Source organism: Hakea prostrata, chromosome 8 (genome assembly GCF_041222555.1).
Source record: "Hakea prostrata isolate BN-2017 chromosome 8, UWA_Hpros_2, whole genome shotgun sequence".
NCBI classification, from domain to species: Eukaryota; Viridiplantae; Streptophyta; class Magnoliopsida; order Proteales; family Proteaceae; genus Hakea; species Hakea prostrata.
This window is the reverse complement of record NC_142607.1, coordinates 7,419,660-7,446,698: the sequence shown is the minus strand read 5'-3', so window position 1 is coordinate 7,446,698 and position 27,039 is coordinate 7,419,660. Positions and strand designations below refer to the sequence as shown.

At 35.6% G+C, this 27,039-nt stretch overlaps 2 protein-coding genes across 2 annotated transcripts; both read left to right on the top strand.

Annotated features, from left to right (window-relative positions):
- The first annotated feature begins 8,035 nt into the window (after positions 1-8,035).
- Positions 8,036-8,960, top strand: LOC149006581 (uncharacterized). Its single transcript, XM_089165485.1, has 3 exons — positions 8,036-8,048; positions 8,184-8,827; positions 8,940-8,960. Exons 1-3 carry the CDS (start codon positions 8,036-8,038, stop codon positions 8,958-8,960), a joined length of 678 nt encoding a protein of 225 aa, XP_089021611.1.
- Positions 8,961-12,166: 3,206 nt separating this feature from the next.
- LOC149006580 (tetraketide alpha-pyrone reductase 1-like) lies at positions 12,167-13,904 on the top strand. The gene is made up of 6 exons (XM_089167590.1): positions 12,167-12,293; positions 12,460-12,629; positions 12,792-12,980; positions 13,091-13,253; positions 13,493-13,688; positions 13,766-13,904. Exons 1-6 carry the CDS (start codon positions 12,167-12,169, stop codon positions 13,902-13,904), a joined length of 984 nt encoding a protein of 327 aa, XP_089023716.1.
- The last annotated feature ends 13,135 nt before the right edge of the window (positions 13,905-27,039 follow it).

Below are 27,039 nucleotides of genomic sequence, written 5' to 3'. Positions count from 1 at the left end.
CACCCAAAGCAGTGACAGAAAGAACAGAGATGGAACAGGGAAGAACAAGCAAGGAGATTGGTTGATGGGTTTCATTGGGCTAGCTCGGACTCATCCATTTATAGATCCCAAACGCCTGGCAAAATGAGATAAAAAAATCTCCAGAATTAATGTGTTGTGATGAATTCTGCAATCCTGTCACAGATCTTACGCTCTTTCCTAGTTTAGTCTTCCTATTTATCAACTTTGTATTTCTATATAATGGAATCGCACAGAGGGGATTTCAACGGTTACGTCTTGATATAAATCTAGCATGATGAATTGGCCGTTATGTCTTTCTTGATTCTTATATCTTCACAGGCTCTAATGGTAGGGTATCAAGATGAACAACTGATAAATAGGAAAACAGAAGATAAGACTGCTGTTATGGCAAAATATTACTTATTTGTGAATAATCCCTCGGAAAATGGGATTGACTAGCTAGCAACATTAAGGTAAAAGATAAGAATGTAGTTATGAGAAGAATCCTACTGGAACGGTGTTTCAAATTCCTGCTTTCTTTGGATACCTACAGGCAACATCCTCTTGCTTGCTCTGTAGCTAGTTATGTCAACTACTCTTTATGTGGATGTGCTTTTAGCACAAGGGTGGCAAGAACCACTGTTTGAGAAACTTTGTGGATCGGATAGTGGTAATACCATATATCTATATCTTATTATATTTGGACAGGTTCGGATAATACAAGTTTTTAACTACATGTTGACATCTTTACAATTTTATTTGTGAGGTGAGGTTTGAAATTTATGAATTTAGTAACTTTGGAATTTATTTTAGTAGAAAATCTAGAGAAAAAAAAATTCACATATTTCGAGTAAAATATTTATAAAAATAAGAGAACAAGTCTAAATAAGTAACTTAATCGGACGGATAATCAATTTGTCGAAAAGGGGTATTATTATATCAATATCCTATTAATAATTAGACGGATTTGGATACCCTAAATGGATACATATGCGAATTCAAAATGGATTTGTGTTATTCATTTGCACCCCTATCTGCAAGACACCAAGAAATATTGCCAAATTGCATCTAAGCACATCGCTCGAGAGTAGAGGTTACCTGAATAAAACGTGGTCAATAGATTCCACATCCTCCGCGCAGCTCTTGTAGTCACAATCAGCTCCCAAATTGTCCATGGGCGGGGAGCTATGTTAGGGCCAGGTGACCCATGCCCCCAAAAAAAGTTTTTGAGAATTTCTATTTGCCCTCCTATTTTTTTCAAAAAGACCCTTCCGGCCCTCTTTCCCGGGTGCAAAATACCAGCACTTGCCACCCTCCCACCCCATTAGAAAGAAAATTTTAAGGATAAAGATAATGGATAAAAAAGTAATTGTCTTTTGTACATTTTCACTTGTTCTTATTTTCATAAGAAACTAATATGAATTTTAAATTAAAACCTGATAGTTTTTTCAAAAATTAGACTTTTTACATATGGGTCCTCTTTGTAGAACATAAATTAATGTTGGGTCACTTTAGTGCAATAAATTACAGCTAGATCCCCGTAGTGCAATAAATTACGTTTTGGTTCCAAAGCAACTAACACAGAAGTGTTAAATTTGTTTGTAAAATGACTAAATACCAACTCGACCTACGCCCATCTACCGCGCTACCACAGATTCCACCTTAAATAAACAAATTTCTATGAAATTTTTTTATAAAAAAAAAAAAGCAATGTTAGATCTGGGCTCCAGACATATGTAATTGCAATAAAGAGACCCAACAATTTATATTCTGCTAAGATGACTCCACACATAAAGAACTCTAAAAATATTCATGGTAGAATTTTTGTAATCGTCAACTGGCCCCTCCTGATGTTAGATCCTGGCTCCCATTTGCAGTTGTCCCTTCATAATGTTATCAGTTATCACCTATAAGAAGACCTAGGTTGGCTTCTTTCCTCTCTTCTTTTTTGTTTTTTGGGATTTGGCTTTTGCTTTTGCTTTCCATATTAAATCTTTGTTTTTGGCCAAGCATTTGCTACTAATTAAAAGATAAATTCAAAGAGATAGAGTCAAATCTATCCTTGCAGATCAAATAAAATAGATCCAAAAGAATAATTGAGATCATGGAGATTAATTTGGGATAGTAATCATAACAATAATAGATTAATTAGTCAAAATCATGACTCATGACTCATCAGTAGGACTCTTCTCATAACTGTGCTCTTATCTTATGCCTTAATGTTGCCAGTCAAATTTTGGCATAACAGGGGAGATCAAATTTTCCATATTAACAGCATTATTATCTTCTGCTTTCCCTTTCTGTTGTTCATCTTGATACACCATTAAAGCCTGTGATTCTGTGAAGCTATAAGAATCAAGCAAGATGTAACTGCCAACTCATCATGCGATGTAGCCATTGGTAGACCCCTCAGTGCAAACCCATTACAGAGAAGACAATAAACTAAACTAAGAAAGAGCCTAAGATCTGGTGATAGGATTGCAGAATTCTTCATAACACAATAATTCTGGAGATTTCAAATCTATGGAGTTGGTTCATAAAATTAATTGTTTGGTTGGAATGAAATCTGTAAATTCATCCTAAAAAAATATTTTTGTAATCATGGTTCAATGTTTAATTCATAAATCTCCCATTTATGAATCCAGAGATTTGAAATCTCTGGATTCATGTAACCAAACATGCTTCTGGGATATATAAATGGATGAATCCGAGCTAGCCCAATGAAACCCATCAACCAATCTCCTTGCTTGTTCTTCCCTGTTCCATCTCTGTTCTTTCTGTCACTGCTTTGGGTGAAGATGATGAAGAAGGTCTCAAACTCTGCACTGTGTGCAATGCTCATGATATTGGTGCTTCTGGGAGAAGCAAGTTTCTCAACAGCAGTTACTTGCAATCCCAAGCAGCTGGTATCTTGTATACCTGCAATAGTTACAGGCACTCCTCCATCAATGGATTGCTGCACCAACTTGAAGGCACAACGGTCATGCTATTGCCAGTATCTGAAGGACCCTAATTTGGCGAAGTACTTAAAAAATCCCAATACCGGGAAGGTTGCCAAAGCCTGTAAGGTCACCATCCCCCATTGCTCGAACTAGAACCAACATGGGGGGATGGTCAAGGTGTCTGGGTCTGGAAGAACTAATAATACCAATATCTAGCTAGTATTTTAAGTTTATGATATTTTGAGTTATGGACTCATTCATGGCTTTAACTTGTGAATTGTTTTAGTGGAATAAGGAATGTTTATCAACTCAAATAAGACTCTTTTTCTTTTACCTTTTGTTTTGATGTTGGCCAGTAATATTAATTGCACTGAGTTAGAAGACTTCAGAAGGTGAGGATTACACTAGGCAGGATTAGTAGACTTACAAAATTTCAAATGGGCTTTTAATGCTCTGTTCATTGCTTCAATTGATGCACCAAGGTTCCTTCAACCCCTTTTTTTAAACCGAAAACTTCTAAAAACAGAGAGACAAGGATGGAGAAGAGAGAAATGGGAAATGAAGAGATGGAGAAAAGAGAGAAACAAAGAGACAAGGATGGAGGAATGGAGAAGATTGGAGAAAAACGAAGAGAAGAAACACCCGGAGAGGAAAACAAGAGAGAGTAGCGGTGAGAGAGACGGAGAGGATGCAAGATGACACATGATATGTTTACCAAAAAAAAAAAATGACACGTGATATCAACGACATATTGATTGTTTCCTTAAAACTAGTTAGGTTATAGGTTGGCTCAAAACTGGAAATGGAATCGATTTGTCGATCTGAATCAGTCTCAATTGATTCAGGAATCAAAACTCTACATAGTGAAAATCGGATGAGATCAAAAAATTGGGCATCAGTAACGGTAATATTAGTTGATCCGGGTCTCACGATTGATGACGAAGAGGAAGAAGAAGCTCAGAAATTGAGATTGATGTGTGTGATGATGGCGATTATAATGACCCAAACAATGAGCTTCATGTTCACAACGTGCGAAGAGAAATCACCTGCAAGAAACCAGATGGGTTGGATTGAAGTGCGCGGAGGTTATCTTAGAAAGGGAAGAACGTGTCGATGCCATAGTGTTTACAAGTACGGGAGAAGTAGAGGGAATGGTAAAGATCGAGTTGCAGAGATTTAGGGTTTGGTGATTTGGACACCGTGAAAGAGCGATGACAACACCTGTTTTACTTGTTTATTTTTTTTGGCATTTCTTAGAGTTCTACTGGTTTGTTCAATTCTATATCAGCGTTGATGGCTTTCTATGGATGGTAATCTGTAAATAGAGAAAAATATTGGTTACTGATTTGTGGAAACTTAATTTGAAACTGGGTTTTTTTTCATTCATTTGTACTTCAAAAAAAAACCTGGTGATTCGGCCTAGTTAAACATAATCAGACCCAGTCATGTTTTTCTCCGTTATTGAAGTATATTTCTTCATTTAGAAGATTAAACTGAATCGGAGAGAGGTTGGCTTAGAAATTCAATATATTAGGAAAAAGAAAAACTGAAGGGAAGGGTACTTTCATTGCTTTAAGGCTGTGAAACTCTAGTAGAACAATGTAGAACAATGTCTCAAAGAGTTTAAAGATCGATAATGTTAACAGTTAGATGCACGGTTGTGAAACTTTAGTAGAACAAGGATTTAAGATCGAATCAACATTGTTTCTTTATTCCATATTTATTTTTTTCCTAAACATATATCTCTGTTATATGATAATGAAAACTACCTAATGAGCTAAATTATGTCTTTTTCAATTCTTCATAAGTCCTCCTGTGTTCTAACATTTATCATCTGTCAGATCGAGACCGAGTGGTTGATAAAGATGATTCATTATTTGGAAAAAGCAGACCGTAATTACAAGGAAAAAAAGAAAAAAAATCAGACCGTATGAATTTAGAATTCTCTAGGAAAGAATGAGAAATACTACCAGTAACAAATAAGGTTCAGCCATTACAGGAAGAAATCCGATCCTCTAACCTCTTAACTACTTCGAGGGAAACAATACCATGGCCAGAAAAAATAACTTTCATTACAGCAACAACACAAACCATAACCGCAAGAACCACAACAACAACCACCCTTTTCCCACTGATTGTATGAGGAAATATTGCCTTCATTAATGCAGTCGTAAAAAGAACCATCTTCGTCATCAGATTGGAGGTTTACGTTTTCTTGCTGCAACTTTTTCATCTCTTTATAAGCCAACTCGAGACCAGGACAATAAAAGAGAGGTGGGTTGAACCTATAATCATCGATTTCTTCAGGCAAAAACGCTCCATTCTTAATCAAGAATTTGATGGCTTCCTTGTTTTGAGTACTCTTGGAAGCACTGTGCAGAGGCGTCCACCCACATACCCCCTTGGTTCTTGCATCGATATCTGCTCCGCGCTGAAGCAACTCTTCCATCACTCGAAGGTGACCACCCTGTGCAGCAAGGTGAAGAGGGGTCAGACCACCTCCTGCGTTGTTTCCCCTTGTACGCACGCTAACATCCATACCATGGTCGAGCAGTTCCCTCACCAACTTTAGATCACCTTTTCGAGCTCCGATGTGAAGCAGAGTCCACCCTCGGTCATTCCTTTCAGTGTTTGACATTAACAAACTATTTGAAAGCTTTCTTTCTGGCATAATTTTATTCCTTCAATGTTCTCCTCAGGTGAACAATTAACAACTCCTCAGGTAAACAATACTGGATTTCAACTAAATAGAGTGGACCAATTTCACATATATATAGAGAGAGATAGATCGAACAAATCCTAGTCCTAATCGAGTTGTACACCCAAAGAATACCGTAATCCTAGTGGAGCACGAACTTGAGTGTTTAATTTAGAGATCGATAATGTTAATGGTACATGCATGGTTGTGTAATTCTAGTGGAACATGAATTTAAGATGACTTTTTAAGAGTTTAGATATAATATTTTCGGTTGCATGGTTTTTTATGTGGTTGTATTTACCGTTGTTGACCCAGGCCTCAAGATGTTAGAGTCTTTGTCAAATTAAAACACCTTTTTTTGGCAAATCTCAATTGATTATTTGATAAGAAGTGAATTATTCTTAGAGAAATAAATGATGTACACGGAGTAGTAGGGCTATAACTGGGCCGGGCTTTTGTAATCCCAAGCCCAGCCCTATATATTCTAATTTGAGTCAAATCCCCCGCCCTAACCCTAGTTCAAGGCCAAACATTATTGTCCCTAGCCCTAAGCCCTACAGGGCCAAGCCAAACCCATTCCCGCTCTAATTGGCACTAATTGGGTCAGGTTTGGATGGGTTGGCCCTAATTGGCTTTGTCCCTGGCCTTGACCTTGGCCCTAGTCCTGTCCCTGACCTTGACCCTGACGGCCGGCCCTGATTATCCTTGTCTCCAGCTCTGATTGACCTATCTTGACCCTAGCCTTAATTGGTCTTATCCTTGGACCTAAAATATCAAATGAAATTCATTAAAAGAATCACAAGTAAATTAAAAATAAAATTCATATAAATAAAAGATAATTCAAGCTCCTATAAAATGATAAAATAGTCAATAAATTGATAGTGTTGTTTTAAATATAAATAAATTCATACTCCATAATTCTATATTGTTCTCTGAAAGTCTCCCATTGCTTTGGTGATGAAAACCTCTCCCATTGATATCCTTATTCAACAAAAAAAAAAAAAAATTCATACTCAAAACTTTGTTAACAAATAAATCAATGATAATTTATTATTGATATTTTTTCTTAGTAAAAGAAAATGATATTTTAGTTACAAACATAGCTATCTGTCGTTAAGAAATTTTTTTCTTCTAAAATATCACATTGGATGCAAAAACAAATGTCAATATTAATGATGAGAACTTGGGGTGTAGACTTGTTAGATATTAATTCTCTATATACTAGCTTTTATTATTTAAAATATATTATCTCGTCTTACTCAAAAAAAATATCAATGATTTTTGGGAATAAAAAATGACTTAATTTGAAAAATAAAAATCATCTTAAAAATAATATAAAAAATGAGCTCATAGTCTAATATGATCAAAATGACTGAAGGTTAAAGTCAAAACTTATATTTATATCAATGTTAATATGAAGATTAGCGTAAAAATTTAGTACATGATCAAAATCAAATTAATATTAAGACTAGAGCCAAAATTAGGGTCAAGATCTGGCCAAAATCAGATAGATGCTTACTACATTGGTAATGATGATATAATTTGTCAACGCAGAGCTGTTCTAGTGGTTGAAACCAACACCTCTTAGTGAAGAGGTCGTGGGTTTGACTCTCGCTGAGACAATATTAATATCCCCATCCTGCGGCTTAATAAAGCCCCTTCGTATCCAAAAAAAAATGAGATACTTTATTTTTATTAATTTTTTATAAAACGTGATCATGTTTTTAAAATTTGACACATGTCAAGTATTCACCCATGTGGATTAGAATTAATTCCTCTCCATATGGGTGGAGGGTTCAGATTCAAATCAGAGCCAAAATCATGGGCCTAGATCAAGGCCAGGATTAGGGCCAAGATCAAGGTTAGAATCAGGGCCAAAATCAAGGTCGAAATTAAGGTCAAAATTAAGGTCAGAATCAGGGCTAAGACCAGGTTTAAAATCAAGGCCAAAATAAGGGCTAGAATCAGGGCCAAGACCAAGGCCAAAATCAGGGACCAGTAGGGACGGGCTGAGCGGATTAGAGAGTAATCATAGGCTTGCCCTTGGCCCTAATTCATAGCCAAAATATTTTGGCCCTAACCCGCCCTTAGGGCCAAAATCTTTAGCCCAAGCCTTATTCAGGCTCAGGCGGGACAGGGCCGACAAGGCCAAGTACAAAAGTTCTGGTTGATCCAGGTCTCATGATTGATGACGAAGAGGAAGAAGAAGCTCAGAAATCGGGATTGACGTGTGATGATGGCGATTATAATGACCAATCAAGGAGAAACCACCTGTAAATCCGTCTCCAACTTCAGACCAAGCTCCAGTCTATAATAAGCGTGTCGCCTTCTCAACGCCGCAAAACTACGCAGAGAGGCTATCTCACATCCTGCAACTCAATGGTGCCGTGCCGTTATGGTGTCCAACGGTTGTCGTCGAGCCTACCCCACAAACCAAATCTTCCATCAGAAACTTCCTTCTCTCTTCACCGAATCAAGGCGACAATGGTGCATCTCATTCCCAACTTGAGGATTTTCCCTCATCACATTCACGTCCAATACAGGAATCTTGGAGTTCGCAGAATGCTTAGCTGAACTCAAAAGTCCTCCATTAGCAGCAATCGACATAGAATTTACAATCTTTGCTCTCGGGAAAGATGCGAAGCTTTTAACAGAAGAATTTCTCAATATGCTCTGCGAGAACCCGAAGAGGAGAATTAGCGTTTTAGTACCTTCGCAGGCAACACCGGCATCTATAGTTGAATCTCTGGGGATCGGACATAGACGGAGGATATTATGCCATGTTCCTCTTGTGATTGGGATCAACGAACCCCCGATGATCCCAGATTTTCTTCGAGCTCTTTCTGCCAGGGATTGGATTCCAGTAAGGGTTTCAGCATACGAAACCAGATGGGCTGGATTGAAGTGCGCACAGGTTGTCTTGGAAAGGGAAGAACGTGTCGATGCCATAGTGTTTACAAGTACGGGAGAAGTAGAGGGACTGATGAAGAGTTGCAGAGATTTAGGGTTTGGTGATTGGGAAACCATGAAAGAGCGATGGCCTGGATTAGTTGTGGTGGCGCACGAACCCGTTACAGCTTTAGGGGCAAAAAGATTGGGCGTCATCGTTGATCTTGTGAATTCAAGGCCTGATAGCTTCGAAGGAATTGTTGAAGCTCTTGCTCTGAAGTGGGGGAACACATATCAGGTTCGTAATTCTTCCTTAAGTTACTATTTAAAACCATCTTAAGGCTATAGCTCATGCCTTAAGATTCTCAGGTATTCTCTCATTCTTAGATTTCACGTTTGCTCTACTACAGGTGAATTTTGAAATTGAGTAAAAGAGATGGATCAAAAGATTGGAACAAAAGGCAAAGTATGTGTGACAGGAGCTTCCGGTTTTCTAGCTTCTTGGCTTGTCAAACGATTACTCGTCTGGCTATCAAGTTGTAGGAACAGTCAGAAACAACCCTGGTTCTCTCTCTGTCTCTCTATATTTACAGTATATGTATAGTATACTGTGTCCTGGAGACGTTGCTGATTCAAAAAAGTTACAGGGACTAAGAGAACATTATCTGAATCAACAGCCCTCAAGGATAGAAGGAGAACCGCCATCTCCTAGAGGGCGATTGGTTCTTCAGGAGATAAAAACATTACTTGAGGCCATCCATTCAAATGAAGTCCAGTAAGACTGAGATGATATGAAATATCCATGAATCTGTGTCGATCTGCTTAACGAAGATTTCCAACCTTCTGGCATTTTGTGAGACTGCTGATGCACTAGAGAAGATCAAACCTGATAATTTGAAACACGAAATGGAAGTCAAACTAGGTAAGTGGGTTTTTCATAGCCTAATAGACTCAAGATTCTTGCATTCATGGCAGAGGTTCAATCATGTCTTCTAATGGTGCTCCTTCAATCTGATGTCATGATTCTTGAGATGTTTCAACATTTCTTGTTTTCCATAAGGGATTATCATCCGGAACATGTCTTCTCAGAAATGGAGACAATTATGACCCTTATGTTAAACCGAAATGATGATGTATCAGTATCTGTTGACCTTCTTTCCCTCCTCTTAAGTATTGCCAATGATTAAGATAAAGATGTTTTGCCAATTGCGCAAAATCTTGCTAAGAAAGTATTTAGAAACTATGTTACTGAGCTTAGACCGGATAATGAGAGCAAATCTTGGGAGAAGGCTGGTGCATTGGTGCAGAGAGTATAACCCAGGAGGCCAATGAAGCCTCAATGAAAGCCACTGGTTCTGGATTGCTGGATCTTGCACTGGGTAGGTCTTCCCAGTCAATGATGATCACCAATGAGGATACTCAAAATGGAAATGGTGATTATTTAGCATATCCTAGTTCCCCCAAATGAAGCCCAAATGCTGATGAAACCAAAACTACTGATGCAGCAGAGAAGATCGAACCTGATAATTTGGAACCCAAAATGGCAGGCAAACCAGAAACAAAACCAGGTCAAGCTATAAAGAAAACACGTGGTGAGTGGCTTATTTCTTTGATGATTTCAACACAAAGTTCTATTGGACATATTATTCTATTGTGTACAGAGATCTTCCGGTATACTTTTTTGGATTTTGCTTGGGTCTTGTGCATTAACCTGTCAAGCCACGCCGTTCGATCAAGATTGGATGGCTGGATTGATTATATTATTAAAAAATCAAAACAAGTGTTAAACATGCCATTTACCTCGGGGTTCGGTCCAGCGCATTAATGCGGTTCGAGTTGGGCGGTTTGATTCAACGTTTTATACTTGATTCAAATACGTATATATGAATTCAAAAACTAGTGATTGAGATTTTCAAAATGTTTTGAAAAACAAAAATCCGATCTGGAATCGCCCAACTCTCATTTCGTGATTTTGCTTTCGAGCTCTGACGCATCGGAGAAGATGAAGAAGAAGAAGCAGCATCGCAGCTTGAAGAAGAAGAAGCATCAAGGCTCGAAGCGCATGACGATTCTCCTCCACTATCAGCAAAAGAGATGTCCTCTGCTGCTTTTTGTGAGCTCCAATCCCTTGTTTTTCATATATTATTTTTTCCCCAGAGGATCTACGTTTGTGAAAATATATTTCTTTTTTAATCGATTCTCTCTATATGTGTATCAGCTGAGACTGGTGATTGGTTTCAGATTTTCTCAGAATATTTTGAACTATTTTATCTTTGCTTCTTTTTTTTTTCCCCGTTTTCTCATCGTCCCGCTTTAGGGGGGGGGGGGGGGGGGGGGGGGGGGGGGGGGGGGGGGGGGGGGGGGGGGGGGGGGGGAGGGGGGGGGGGGGGGGGGGGGGGGGGGGGGGGGGGGGGGGGGGGGGGGGGGGGGGGGGGGGGGGGGGGGGTTTTTTTTTTTTGGGGGGGGGGGGCCGGGCCGTTGGGGGGGGGGCTTGGGGGGGGTTTTTTTTCCCATTCCAACGCTCATGTATAACAATTGAAAGTATTAACCAACTCTTAAAACTCTTGTAACTTGCAGCTATTATGCTACGACGTTTTGGGTTTTATTTCCTGATGATCTGGTCTTAAGATTTGAGGTATTTAGATCGCCGTTGATCCATAATTCTGAACCACTTTTATTTCTCTCTTTGTAATTCCATGTGTTTGTCATTGGAATTAATTCAAGGGTATTTTCTAATTCCTTTAAAAAAAAATTAAAAAAAAAAGTATTTTCTATATCCTACCAAATTTTGCAGTTCTCTCGGAAATCAAAAGATCTATGCAAGCAATATTGTTTTACAAGACTATTACTATTAGGATAGCTCAAGAACTAATGATCAGCTTGCTACTCAAGCTCAAATGGACTCAGTTATAGTTTTGAATTGTTAATAACTAATTACTTTGCATTAAAATGTTTACGCTAATTATAATTATAGAAGTAAATAATAGAGTACAATTCATTGATTTTAGATTTAAGAAGATATTTTCTTTTTATTTTTCCTAAAGGTAATTAATTAATAACTAAAATGTCAAAAATATCTAATAAAAAATAATTAAAGAAAATAAGAAAATTAGAAAACTAATGGTATTTCAAAAAAAGAAAGGGACAAAAAAAGATTCGTGGAAAAAAGAAGAGTACATGTTTTTATATAATAGTATATGATAGTATGATATAGAGATAGATATTAATATCAACGGGGTTGGTCGAAGTGGTAAGCAGCTTGGTCCGCTTAAGCAAGGTTCCGGTATTGAAACCTTGTGGATGCAAAAAATCCCCCTGGGAGACTCACCCACCACAGCCAGGTGTGCGACCAAGGTCGAACAACTGATTAGTCAGGGCAAAGCCTTGAAAACCGGGGTTGGCAACCAAAAAAAAAAAAAAAAAAAAGAGATTGATATTAATTAAGGAAAAATGGGGGGGGGGGGGGGGAATCATCAATCATTTGTGAGGCAATTAAGTTTTTAATTCAAGTAGACTCTCATTCTAGAACACCACAAACATTTGATGACTTACCTATCGTCTATCGATCCCAACCCCACTCCATGCCAACATCACCATATAAACCCACACTATGGAATGTTGAAGCTGTGCAAGAGAGATGGATCAAAAGATTGGAATAAGAGGCAAAGTATGTGTGACAGGGGCATCTGGGTATCTAGCTTCTTGGCTCGTCAAGAGACTGCTATTGTCTGGTTATCATGTCATAGGAACCGTCAGAAATCCAGGTCTTCTCTCTCACTGTCTTCACGTTTATATTAGAAGCATTCTTAATGAGTGAGGCAAATTATTAACCAGACTTACCCATTTATAAGTGCAAGCCTTGGAAAAGTGATGAAGAGAACCCTGACGCATTTATATTTTATGTGTTTGGTTTTATTATATATTGGGCAGGAAGTGAAAAGTCAGCATTTTTATGGCAACTGGAAGGAGCAAAAGAAAGATTAAAATTGGTGAAGGCAGATCTGATGAAGGAAGGAAGCTTTGATGATGCAATCATGGGATGTGATGGTGTCTTCCACATTGCTTCTCCAGTTTGGGCACCTAATAATTCTGATGCAAAGGCACATTCCCCCTCTGCTAGCTTCTCCATTTGTTTCAAACAGAAAAGCCTTAATGAAGTCACACTCCTTAATAAAATCTCACAGAGAAAAAAGTTCTACACTGATTTAATCTCCTTCTGCCTCTTAGTCATAGATATCTATTTACTTGTCGTCTCTATGTAGGCTGAAATCTTGGACCCAGCAATCAAGGGCACCTTGAATGTGTTAAACTCATGCAAGAAGAGTCATAGTGTTAAGAGAGTTGTCCTCACATCATCTACAGCAGCTTTAAGAGCAAGGCATGATATTGATCCAAATATTCCATTGGATGAGTCATCTTGGAGCTCTATTGAAGTCTGTGAAACACTTCAGGTAATAGAAAAAAGAAATTCTTTAATTCTTTCAAAATATACCATAGGAGACCTGTTTATGGTAACTAATATGTTCTCCTTTTTAATTAATTGCCCTCATGACCTCTAAAGCTTTGGTACCCATTAGCAAAAACACTAGCTGAGAAGGCAGCATGGGAATTTGCCAAGGAGAACAAGCTCGATCTAGTTACTGTTCTTCCCTCCTACATCATTGGACCTTGTCTTCCACTCAACATAAGTTCTACTGCCTCTCAAGTTCTTGATTTGCTAAAAGGTATCCTCTTTCAGTTGTCTTTGGTAGGATTTCTTTGAATAGAGGTATCAAAGTCTAGAATGTACAATATAGAAGCAGAAAACTTTCCATGTAAGTATAGACGTGGTCTTCACTAGTCAATTCACAAGGCCTTCCTGTTTGCGTTTTTTCGTGGGGGGGTTCTGGGGTTGCCGCCCCTGATGTTGCCCCGAGCAACTTGTGATGGTATTCATAGTTGTACTTGCATTCTTGATGCATAGGTGACACTACAAATTTCTCCAAGCATGGAAGGCTAGATTATGTGCATATCGATGATGTAGCACTCACGCACATCCGCGTTTATGAAGATAAAAGTGCTACTGGGAGATACCTCTGTTGCTCCACTATATTGGAAAGCAATGAGTTGGCATCCTTTCTTTCAAAGCGATATCCATCACTTCCTAATATTCCAAAAAGGTTGGTTTAATTTACCCTCAAATCGTGGTTTTGTCTTTGGACGATTTTGTTAATCATTAAAATGAATGGAGTTTCAGGTTTGACCCTCCAGTGATAGATAAACCCTATTTTGAAATGAATACATCGAAGGTCAAGAGCTTGGGCATCAAATTCAAAAGTATTGAAGAGATGTTTGACAATCTTGTTGAAACACTCAAGGAACAAGGCCATATATAATTTTTCAAGGAACGGGCATCATATATATTACCTTATTAATCTAGATAAGTTGCTATTATACCAGTACCATCACTTATAGAAGTTGACTTTTACTTTCAGTTATTTTTATTTTATTTTCTGGCATATCATGATTATCGATGTAATGGGCCAATGGGCACACTCTATAAAATAATTATGAGTTATCTTTTTATCTTTGCCAAAGCCAAGCTTATGTCAACCATGTTTAAGAGACGACTAGTCAGTAGTAACTATGAATTTAGAGAATGCAAAGGAAATTGTAAAATTCTAAGAAATTCCTAACTCTTTTTATTTTTTATTTTAAATTAGATACTCTTAACCTTCTCTTAACCTTCTGAACAAGGTTGAGATGTTAGATATTCATGGGAAGCACATTAAGAACTACTTGTAGCCCTCCACGGCACGGAGTCCCATGCATGACTTGTTAAATGAAAGAGGTCCGATGCACGGACTAATATCCAGGCCATTCACCATTCATTTTATTGTCAATGTGTGACATGTAGTCCAACATCACATTGAAAGCTGAGGTCCATTTATAAGTCACTTCATTTTGTTTTTAAATTTAATTATAATTTTTTGATGTGATTTATAAATAGAATTTCAATTATTTAATGTGATATGTGAAACACGTGTCATGCATTATACAAGGAAATAAAGTGGGTAAAATTCCTCCAATGCACGAGGAATAAAAAGGCTAAAATGGGCTGGGCTGGGCTACCTAACTCTACTATCTTTCTCTGTTGACTCATCCCAATTAAAAAATTGAATAAAACTATTTCAAAGCTCACAGAAAGTCCTATCAATAATCAATTTAATTGACCACCATAATTGCAAGACGGGAAATTTTTTTTTTTTTTGGGTAAGAGCAAGACGGTATATTAGAAATTTGGGATAGGTATTGTTGTTCCCTTAAATTATAGTTTTATTATTAAAAAAATTCTTATTCTTTATGAAATTATTATTGTCTCCCTTAGTTTTAACTGAAAGAAATAAATACATGGATTAAAATTATTAAATGGCATTAAGAGAGGTGGAAAAATTATGACAAATGAACCTGAGAAAGAAGGCGAAAGTTTACTAGGATTTCAAAACCCTAGTTCCACTTGCACAAAAATTGTTGGGAAAAAATACAAAATGTATTATCAAATATTGTATTATCAAAATATATTATCAAAAATTGTCGTATTGCTTGAATATAATAAATTGTCATATTGTTTTTTCAATTAATGTATTATAATATGATTCTCTTTTTTTTTTTTTTTTTAATAACATTTAAATTAAAGAATCGAAGTTAATTAAGGGTGTTTTTGGTCTTAAAAATAACATCAATTGAGGGTGTTTTGGGCCAAGATATCTCAACTTAAATTGCATTTTGACATCAAATAGTATGTGTTTTTTTAGTTGTTTGATAAAATTTAAAATAAAAAAATATATATATATATATAATATATATAATATATATATATATATATATATATATATATATATATATATATATATATATATATATATATATATATATATATATATATATTTTACTATGTTGGGGTTTTAATTATTAAAGTTAATTTGGGTTTTAACTTTTAATTATGGTATTTTGGTTTTTAACAATTATTTTAATTGAGGGTAATTTAGTATTTTAACTGCTAGGGTGGTTATGGCAATTTAGGGTTTAAATTTAAAAAAAGATTTCAGTCAAGGGTAATTTGGGGTTTCAGAAAAATATTTTACTGTAAAAGTTAAATTTAACCGAGAAAGTTAACAGAGGGGAGGTGTTTAATATATTTGCTAGGTAAGAGGGGAGGTAAGTGACATTATTCAACAAAGAAGGGGTCAAGTGTTATTTGTTCAGCTAAAAGAGGTGGTAAGTGATATTTACCCAAAAAAAATAGTCGAAAAGAGAAATACAAAGAGAGAATAAAAAAGGGGGCTAGCAAGCAGTTAAGGGGGCAACCGGAAAGAAAATCAAATTCCAGGAACTAACAATCAACATATTCATTGGAGAGTCAGAAACAGGGGGTGGGGGATAGTAGTGAGCCTAGAAAAAAACATAAAAATAGATGGCATTTCAAATCAATACTTGAGATTGGGATTTGGAAGTCCATCTTCTCATGTTGTGCTCCCACCATAAGAGATGAAGAGTTGTAGCAAAGACAAGCTTACCCACTTGGTCATAAATCGAGGAGCCAGAAAAAGTTCTCAAGATCCAATTCCACTCTAAAGCAAAACCATAACTCCATAAGAACGTCTCGATCTAGGCCAAATAGAAGCAAGCATAGAAGAATATTGTCGAAATGTCCGCATTTTTCAAAAACGAAACGAAATTTCAATTATTTTGGAAAGTTGTATTTTGGAGATTTCGACCATTTCGGAGGTTTCGATCGAAATTTCGACCATTTCAACATTCCAACTTGTTTTTTTTTAGTTTTTGTTTATTTCTATCACATTTTCACCTAATTTCAATATGCCTGAATACTCTTGAAGATTTGCACCCAAGCAGCGGGGATGCAGTAAAAACAGTGAATTGGACCTAAGTGGGTGGTGGAAAAGGAAGGTGTTGTATCATTTGGTACACCATTATGTTGTTCCCCTCCGTAATAATGCACACAAGGACATATTGCTAACAAATGGTCGGATGCTAATAATACAAAGAGTTTTGATACTTCTGTAATTCATGGCAAATGGCGCTCTATGTACACAAAAACTTCTATTTTCGTGGAGGTTCATAGACGAACAAGGAATATCTAGGCCTCGTGTGATCAAATTGATAAGAACTTTGACAAGTCATGGAGTTCCTGTTTAATAGAATCATGGTCAAACTCAATGACCTAATTTGGAGCACTTATGCAAGCCGAGTTAAACTCCATCATGACACGAAGCCACGGTAACCTCCAAAACTATAAATACTCACACATTTATTATTATCATGTAGGCATTCTTGAGTTATTCCCACCCGGATTGAGAATTGTAACTCGCTTTCTTAATCCAAAGCTTTGTGCTTCACTAACTTGATCGTCAGAGGAGTTACTCGACTAATCCGGTCACTTGTTTTTGCAAGTTAGTTCGCTTGCACTGCCGAATGGGATTTTGGAGCAACACTGCCTTTGCATGAATTACAGGGAAAAGATTAATGATGTTGATTACCCAAACTCAAACAACATTAAAATAGAAAATGTTCACTATTTCAGGCTTTGAACCTTAATGGTAAGCTGGAATGCTTCTCCTAATTAGACATTTAACAAGCATGAGGTTAAGGTGCATATGAAAGTGATGATTTTTTTTTCACAGAATAAGCATTCCAAAACCTTTCAATTTATTAAACATGACATTGAAAAAAAATTTGTCTATAAATATCACAATGTTATAATTTAAGTATTTAGCTATCATGGATTTAGATAGGTGCAATATAACATTGAGACATAGGAGGAAACTAACTACAAGGTAAAATTAGTTATCGAATAATTATTATGTATTATATATTTTCTAAGTTTAAATTCAATTATAATAATTATTGTATTTATAAGAATATCTTTGAAATATCTCAATGGCCAGATTATATATGGCAAGTCCATGAAGAAGAAAAATAAAAAGCTTAAACATTTTGGAATATCAACTAATTTTTAAGTAATAATTAATTTCTATCCATTTTTCATAACCACAACCATAATTGCTAATATGATCAATCCCATGAAGGATGGTGTTGTAGTCTTGTTATGTGCATTCGCATGACACGATTTAGTTGTACCATCCTCATTAAAAATGTTATTAGTTGATCCATGATCTTTAAATCCATTATCTTCAACTGATTTCTTCTCATTATTCAAATCCAGATAATAAGGATGGAAACTAATTTTGTACTCAGATTGGTACATCCGCAACAATCTGATTTTGTATCACGGCATTTCAGACATTTCTGTCAACTAAAAGCAAACCAACAACACTCAGGACTGCCGAATTCTCTTTCAACAACACAAACTCCTGCAGGGCATGTTTTGACGGAATGGCTACTGCATTTCCCTCCTCAACACAAGTTTTTGTTTCAAACAAATAATAGAATTCAATAACAAATATACTTGTTCTAAGGTACCTTTCAATCCTCTTCAGCTTCCTCAGCTGTTGGAACTCCACCAAAGACCATTGAAATATTCTTCTTACTCAGCAAATTTCCAATCATTGTCCTGTGAGCCCCTTGCAAACTATTGTTGATGCGAGTGGCAGACTTGGCTGCAGCTCTAATGACTTTTCCTCCCCACATGATTAATTAAATCTCAGTTCCTCTAGACACCTGGAGAAGCGAGATCTATATGGAGCGAAAGAGGAATGACCAACGAATACTCAAGAATCAAACTAATAGGATTCATGGCAACTATGAAATCCATTACTTGTTAAGTTCTATCTATTGATATGGTTTGATTGTACATCTATAACCATGTTTAGTTAATCTCTTAATCTGATCTTAACATACACAAAATTTAAAATATTATGTTAATCATATCTGTCTTCAGAGTTACAACCATACGCATCTAATCATATGTTGATTTTATAAAAGATGTCTTGTTTTATGAAATTACAAATGCACCTGTTGTTGATATATGGATAATTTGTGTTGGTTTTTTCTTTTCTGCAAATGGATCTCGGGGGGGGGGGAGGGAAAAGGGGGGGGGGGGGGGGGGGAGGGGAAAAAAAAAAAGGAATAGGGGGGTGTTGTTTTTTTTTAAAAAATTTTTATTTCCCCCCCTTGGGTAAAAAGGGGGACCCGGGGGGGCCAAATTAAAAATTTAAAAAGGGGTTTTTTTTATTTAATGACCCCCCCACTCTTAGTAATCAAGAATCACAAACCTGGTCGGTTCAATAAATGAACCAAGGCTTAGCAATAGGCAGAAGAATCCCAGTAGAATTCAGTTTATCTCCTAAGTTTTGGTGGAGTTTCATAGATGAACACGGGATATCTAGGACTCATGATCAAATTGATAAGACTGACTAGTCATGGATTTCCTATTTAATAGAGTCCTGGTCAGACTCAACGACCTAATTTGGAGCACTTATGGAATTCGAGTTAAACTCCATCATGACACAGAGCCAAGGTAACCTCCAAAGCTATAAATACTCACACCTTCATTATTATAAGGTAGGCACTCTTGAGTTATTCCCATCAGTATTGAGAATTGCAACTCACTTTCTTAATCCAAAGTTGCGTGTTTCACTAACTTGATCGTCAGAAGCGTTACTAAACTAGACCAACCCGATCGAGCTCGTTTTTGTAGATTAGTTCGTTTGCTTTGCTGAGCAGGATTTTGGAACAACACTGGCTTTGACATGAATTACAGGAAGAAAAAAAATTAATGGTGTTGATTACACAAACTCAAACAGCATTAAAATAGAAAATATTCACTATTTTAGGCTTTGAACCTTAATGGTAAGCTGGGATGCTTTTCCTAATTAGACGTTTAACAAGCATGAAACAAGTATGAGATTGAGGTGCATATCAAAAGTGATGATTTTTGTTTTTTAAGTCATAGAATAAGCATTCCAAAACTTGTTCAATTTATTAAACATGATATTGTCTTTACATGTTGTACCCAAAAAAAATTTTGTCTATAAATATCAGAGTGTTTTCATTTAGGCACTATGATGAATTTACAGAAGTGTAGTATAACATTGAGACATAGGAGGAAACTAATTACAAGCTAAAATTAGCTATGAAAAATCAAAAATGTATAATGTATTATATATTTCTCAAGTTTAAATTCAATTATAATAATTATTGTATTCATAAGCATCATATCATGAATATCCTAAAAGCCCGATTATATATGGCAAGTCCAAGAAGAAGAAAAGATAAAAATCTTAAACATTTTGGAATGTCGACTAAATTTTAAGTAATTAATTTCTATCCACGTTTTATCACCACCACCATAATTGCTATAACCAATCCTATGAAAGATGTTGTCGCCTATGGTAGTCTTGTCATGGGCATTCCAATGACACGATTTAGTTGCACCATCCTCATTAAAAATGTTATTAGTTGATTCATGATCTTTAAATCTATTATCTTTCAACTGATTCTTTCTCATTATTCAAATTCAGATCATAAGGATGGAAACCAGTTTTGTATTCAGATTTTAAGAATCCAAAACTTTCTGATTTTGCATCACGGCAATTCAGACATTTCAGTCAATAAAAAGCGAAGCAACAACAATTTGGGCTGCTGAACTCTCTTTCAACAATTCAAATGTTTGCAAGGCATGTTTTGGTGGAACGACTACTGCATTTCCCTCAGCAATACAAGTTTTTGTTTTAAACAAATAGTAGAATTCAACAAAAATATACTTGTTTCTAATAGTTATAGATAGTTAGCTACGGTTTTTTTAATCATAGCTACAATTCGATCTCTTCTAGCTACAGTTTTTCCATGTGTAGTAATATAAAATAGTTATTGCTGTAGTATGTAACAGCTGCAATAATAAATATATTTATTGATTTACTTGTAAAAGTGTAGCTAAAAATTGTGGTAATATAAACAATTTTATACTGTAGTATCCTAAACCATAGTAATATATTACTTCTAACTGCACTTATATATTGCAATAATTTAAAATATTTTTTACTACGAATTTCAAAACCATAGTAATAAATGAACATTGTAACTACGGAACCAAAACTAGAACTAAAAACTGTAGGAATATAAACAACTTTTACTACAGTATCCAAAACCATAATAATATATTACTTCTAACTGCAAAAGTATAACTACAGTTATGTATTGCAGCAATTTAAAATATTTCTAACTACGATATTCAAAACCATAGTAATAAAAAAAAATGTAACTACGGAAACAAAACTACAACGAAAAATTATAGTAATATATAGAACTTATTACTATAGAATTAAAAGTGTAATGATATCAATTTTGTAGCTACTAAAACAGAACTATATTTTAGAATTGTGGTAATATAGTTTATATAATAGCTGCAGTATTTAAAATTGTAGTAACAATTTCTTTTTAGCTACAGAAATAGAACTATGATGAAAAATCGTGGTAAACACCCTTTGTAACCCTAACCCACCCTTCAAGTAGAATTTTCTCGGGCTCAAGGGGGTTAGGGTCGGGCCAAGTCAAGCAAGCTTTATTGACACCCCTACATTTGAAATATGGAAGAAGGGTCACAGGAATCAGAACTCCAAAGATCATTGATCGAACCACCTTCATTCACCCTGCTTGTGACAAAAGTCTGCTTTTCCGTCGCCATAATCGATTTCTGACTCTCTAGTACGGATTACATCCCTTCATCAAGTGATGATCTCATGGATATAATACCCTTTTTGCCATGGAAATTTAGGGGACGTTGAAGGAGCTAATGATACATAGGGTTGTATCTGCAGGCTCAACGTCAGCTTGTTCAGAGGACAAGCAGCAAGTTTTTGTTCTACACGCTCAATAGGTTACATAAGCAGATGGATGATCATGGCCAGGGGCCGGAGGGGGCCATGGCCCCTCCCGGATTTTTTAAAATTTTATGCATATTCCCCTAATTCCTTTAATTTTTCCGATTTTTTCTCTTCCCAGATGTGAAATGTGGGTATAAATGTCATTCTTAATAAAAAACTAATTCATCAATCCCTATTTATTCTCATAAATGTCATTCCTAATAAAAAAAAAATTAATTCATCAATCCCTAATTATTCTCCCCTCTCTTCTCTCTCATATTTTCTACCTATTTATTCTCTTCTATTTCTATAAACGTGGGTTAAAGGAAATTTTTGAAAGAAAAAAAATCTTATTAGGTATTCAAAAATCAAAATGTTATTTCCAATTAAAAACTAACTCTTTAATCCCTATTTATTCTCTTATCTCCTCTCCTCTATCCTCTTTTTTTTCTATTTATTCTCTTCCCTTTCTATAAGCGTGGCTTAAGAAAATTTGGAAAAAAATCTACTCCACAATTAAGTCTCTGTCTCTTTTTTAATTTATTTATTGTTTCTTTTTTTCTCTTTTCTTTTGTTATTCTTTTTAATTTGATTTTATATTCTATGTTTCTTTATTTCTTCTGCAATTTTTGTTATTTGATTTTGTACTGTGAATAAAATGTCTATAGTTAGTAGGTAACTAACTACCATTGATTTGCATATCTTACCTAAAAAAAAAAATTTGATTTACATCTCTTACCAAAGAAAATTTTGGTTTGCATTTAACTTTTTAAGGTTGAAGTCATGTGTATATTTTTTTTATGTTGTTGCTTTTCGGAAAAAAAATATCATTATCAATAATTTATCATTTTTTTCAAATATGTGTGGGCCCCACAAAATATATGTGGGTCTATTTTTTAATTTAATAAAATAATTCAGCGGTAGGACCCCAAATAGGAAGGTTACTGACTTTCATTCTTCGCCCCCCCCCCCCCCCACTATTGCATCCTGGGTCCGCCACTGATCATGGCAACCATTCCCTGCAAAGGTTGGGACCAAGGAATCGCTGTAATGATACACTGAAACTGAAACTGACCTTGGGAGAACTCAACACCCTAAACCAGCTTTACTAAGCCCATCAGTGACATGGAACCATCCTTGCAGCTAGCTCAAAAGCTCATTGAATCCCTTTACACTGAGAATGCAAAAAATTCCTTGATACAAAGAGAAATCTGACTAATGTATAACCTAGGTGAGCACTATTTTTAATTTTTTTTTGGTACATACAAAGGCACTTCGTTTTTTGTTTTTATTAATATTAGAGATGGAATATTAATATACCTTAGCAAGAATCGAACCCACGTACTCTTTACTAAGAAGTGTTGGTTTCACCACTAGAACAACTCTATGTTATCTAAGTGAACACTATCAAGACAAACATCTCCACACATGACGAAATTACTATTTAAATCTCTTGAGTTTGTGTTCACATATTAGCCTATGAGATTACATGTAGAAGGACTTATTTTTAAGTCTTATATTTACATTTTGAAAGAAACATTCATGTATGCTGGTGTGTTTGGTAACAATTTTTAAAAACTTTTAGAACAAAAGAACGAGTCAGAGGTTTTTGTTAAAACAGTTTGTTCTTCTATTCTTTAAAAACATATCAGTCAGAAAAATGGTTTGAAAAACGCCTTCTGCAGAACATCAAAAAGATGTTTTTACAAAAGAATAGAAACTGAAGTGAGAAAATTGCCCCCATTGAAACCTTGAAACAAGTTTATCAAACACCAACTTATTAAAATAGTATTTTGAAAATATTTTCAAAACAGATTTATCAAACACCCGTTTTCAAGTAAAAAACAACATTTTAGCACAAAAACATTAAAAAATGGTTTTGCATAAGAACTAGTCTCTCAAAATGAAAATGTTTCTAAACACATACTAAAGTTCTATATAGAAGCGTGACCAAATGGAAATTCTTTTTTCTTCAAAACAAAAGCAAAATTTTAACTGAGACTGAGTTTGAGAAACTTGGATTTTGGACTTCGTGCAAACAGTGCTTAAAATATAAATCCCATTACTTTTTTGATAATAATAAGAGAAAAGGAAATTTTGTAGGAATCTGATATGAATTCTCTCTCTTTTTATTAGACGACTTGTCCTTTTGGAAACTATAATTCCTTTCTTTCTAACTTTCTTTTCTTTTTATGTTTTTGAGAATACTTGAGGAAGGTTGTGATCGTGGGAGGTTTCATGGAAAAGTTACACAAATATTTGATTTCCTTGTATTCCAGGACACCTATAATAACAATATCTCTCTCTTTATTACTCTTTTAAAGTCTGAATTGATGGAAACAAAAAAGGTGAAGCTTTTTTTCAGGAGGATTTTAATATCTCCTCAAGAATTGTGAAAATTAAGCTAATCTGAAAAGTTCGATGGGTCAATTGGTTTTGATATCTATTGCTTGAAAAGAACTTATTAAAATCTTTGATACACCCAATAATGCGTTAGGAGGGTTTTTCATACATTCCAAGCTTAGGGGAGTGGTTGGTGCACCCAATTGTGCTTAAGGAAGGCTTTTTCGTACTTTTCGACCTTAGGGTGTGGTTCTTTTTGTGTCTATTTTGCTACAAATAGAGGTTATTTTCTTCAAAGATAGGAATAAACTGGTGCTGTAAGTTATTAGGCGAAATAGTCGATTTAAGTATTGCTTAGCTATTGATGTCACCTTCCTTCTTAAGGTTGAACTAAGTAAATCATTGTCTTGTGTTTGTGTGTTTTCTATTTTTTTTATTTCTTTTAATAAATTACCATATCACTATATTATTTTACTAACTAGATGTGAGTTTTTTTTTACTTGTTTAAAAACTTTATTATGACCTTTTTTTTCTTGAGTGAATTTTATTCTGAGTTCCTTTATTCTCATAGGTTTCTCATTTTTGTTCTGCTTTTTTCTTTTTCTTTTTTAGGTTGAAAGAACATTCTCTTATGTTTTGGTGTATTTTCTTTTCTTTTCTTTTCTTTTCTTTTCTTTTTCTTGTGCAATGAGAAGAAGAGAAAGAAAAACAAGACTTTTAGTTTTAGGGGTTTGGCTTCTTTTCTTTTTTCTTGTTCTTTTTCTTCCTTTTTATACTTTTGTCGTTATAAAAGTTTAAATATTGGAGGTTTGTTCTGTTTTCTTGAAATGGAGGTTAAGCTTTTTCTAGCTTTTTTCAATGCCAAGTGTTGCTGCACAATCCTGTTCGTCCCTTCACCGTTACAACGTGAGCTCGACCGTGGAGGTCGGTTCACCTCCGCGATCTAGTTAGAAACCGACTAAGGAAGGCAAGAAAGTAATGAACAATAATACGAATAGTGATAATTCTATCCAGCGTTGATAACCTAGATATAAAAACGGTTGAGTTTCTCAAATTTTTAAAATTGGAAAAGATCATTATTAAAGGACCCGTGTCCAAAAAGAGGACTGCCAGTTGTCGCTTACGGCGCGGGCGACGTCCCCATAACACCCCACAAATCACATCCCGTTACAGTCAAGCTAGTCGGATACTAGATGTTCGCCAATAATCTCTAGCACGAACAAGAGATGTTCGGCTCGGTTGGGGGCTTTGATGAGGAAAGAATAAATAAACCGGTCGGTTCGGTTTAAACCCGGTCGATCGCGACTAGCCGTTCGGTCCAAACTTAATCCGCCGTCGGACCGTTAGACCGCCGTCAAGGTCGGTTGGATAAATATGTTGAATACGGGGTAAATCAAGAGATTCTAGCCAAAGCGATTCAACCGGACTCTACTACTAGTGTTCGAGTAGGGCTCGAGGACTACGAGGGTTTGAGTCTCATTCAAACTCGTACATAGAAAGTCTATAAAAGGTAAAGGAGCACAAGAGAGGTCGCTAAATAGAATTATCACTATTCGTATTATTATTGTTCATTACATTTTTGCCTTCCTTAGTCGGTTTCTAACTAGATCGTCGGGGTGCTCGACCTCCACGGTCGAGCTCTCTCGGTGTTACCGGCTGAAGGGCGCATGATTGTGCAGCAACACCAAGAAAGAACTCCAAAAAATGACAAATCTAACCTCCATTTCGAAAAATACAAAAAGCCCTTACCTCTTCATTTTCCTGGTATCAAGGAATTTTGGGGGGATAAATAAAGGAGAAAAAAGACGACCAAGGTAATAATCATTTCTTGATTTATATCTTAATGGCTTAAATTCCATTTTTATGATTCTTTCTCCATTGAACTTGATCTCATACTGTGTTTAACTGAAATATTTGATTTTTTGGGGATCAAGAAGTGAAATATTTCTTTTTTAGTAAAAATGTTTAATTAGAATATAATTTGACCGTATCATAAGGGCATAGCACTATTTTTATTTTTGATATAAGATAACCTTAAGAGAAGTGGTGAGAAAAGTATGCATTGCTTAGGCCTTGTCTATAGCATAACTCCAAGCAAAACTAATAGGAAAGTCAGAATTCATGTAACCAACTCTATTTAGTTGGGACAAGACTTGATAATGATTATGCAAAGAATGAGCTGAGGAAACATTCAAAGGATTGTAACTCATGGACAACTCTTGGTAGGTTGTGCAAGCGAGCAGCCTTAGTGAAAGGTTGAAACATGGATTCACATCCTCTTGTAATTCCTCCCCCTACAATTCCCTGTAATTCCCTCATAGGATTGTGCCATGTGGTACTTAAATAATCCAACGGTTATCCGATTTAAACTAAATTTGAATTTTATTTAAACCCACTCATAAATTTGAATTTTATTTAAACTCTAGTTTGTTGGATAACCTTTGGATTACTTAAATGCCACATGGCACAATCCTATGAGGGAATTGCAAGGAATTGTAGGGGAAGGAATTATAGAGGATGTGGATCCATTGAGACATGTGCTGTCAAACGACTCATACCAAATATATTCAAAGATATTGATGAAAATTTTCTTTTACAATCGCCAACTTGCAAGATTGACACAATTTGTCTTTGATACTTCGGTTAGTGCTGAAAGATCATTTCTATTAAAAGAAGAAAGCACAAATTGTGTAGAAAGAAAATTATCACAACATACTATAATCTCTAGAGTTTACTAGTTGCTTGATTTCAAAATTCTACATTGAGGTTGTTCTGCTAAATCTGTTTTTGACTCTTGAATTATCATTTAAAATCAACTTAAAATATAAACCGCATTACTTTTTGACAATAACAAGTGAAAAGGAAATTTTGAAGGAACCTGATATGAATTCTCATATAATTTTTATATAGGTAAAAGATATATATTCTCATAAGAGAAACTTGAAGGAGATCCTGGAGGCAATACTTTTTGGGATACAAACAGGTGTCGATCACGCAACATCAGCTGGGGTGGAGATAAGAGAAATTTGGACTAATTACCAAGGGTTACCAATTCTCTTACCAAAACCACTAACAAGGACATGGCCTCTTGGTGAAATATGTATGTTAATTAATTTTACTAAATTTCCATCCCCAATGCTTCAACTATGGTTTGAAAAAACAGCTAATATAGCATCCAATGGATGACTGTAATAGAATAATAGATAATATCTATAAGTGTTTTCAAGGTAGTTAATAAATTTTAATTTTCGATTATCAAAAAAAAAACTTATAAATAAGAAAAAGCAATTTTGATTGCCCCATGGTAGACTTTTGCTTTCCTTAATGCTCATTTGACTTGAGGCCC

What these genes read in the sequence shown, in the direction of transcription:
- LOC149006580 (XM_089167590.1), top strand. Translation starts at nt 12,167, where the DNA reads ATGGATCAAAAGATTGGAATAAGAGGCAAAGTATGTGTGACAGGGGCA. An exon ending in AGGAACCGTCAGAAATCCAG is followed by an intron (nt 12,294 to 12,459) that starts GTCTTCTCTCTC and finishes TATATTGGGCAG; the next exon opens with GAAGTGAAAAGTCAGCATTT. An exon ending in CTTCCTAATATTCCAAAAAG is followed by an intron (nt 13,689 to 13,765) that starts GTTGGTTTAATT and finishes ATGGAGTTTCAG; the next exon opens with GTTTGACCCTCCAGTGATAG.
- LOC149006581 (XM_089165485.1), top strand. An exon ending in AGTGGGGGAACACATATCAG is followed by an intron (nt 8,828 to 8,939) that starts GTTCGTAATTCT and finishes GCTCTACTACAG; the next exon opens with GTGAATTTTGAAATTGAGTA.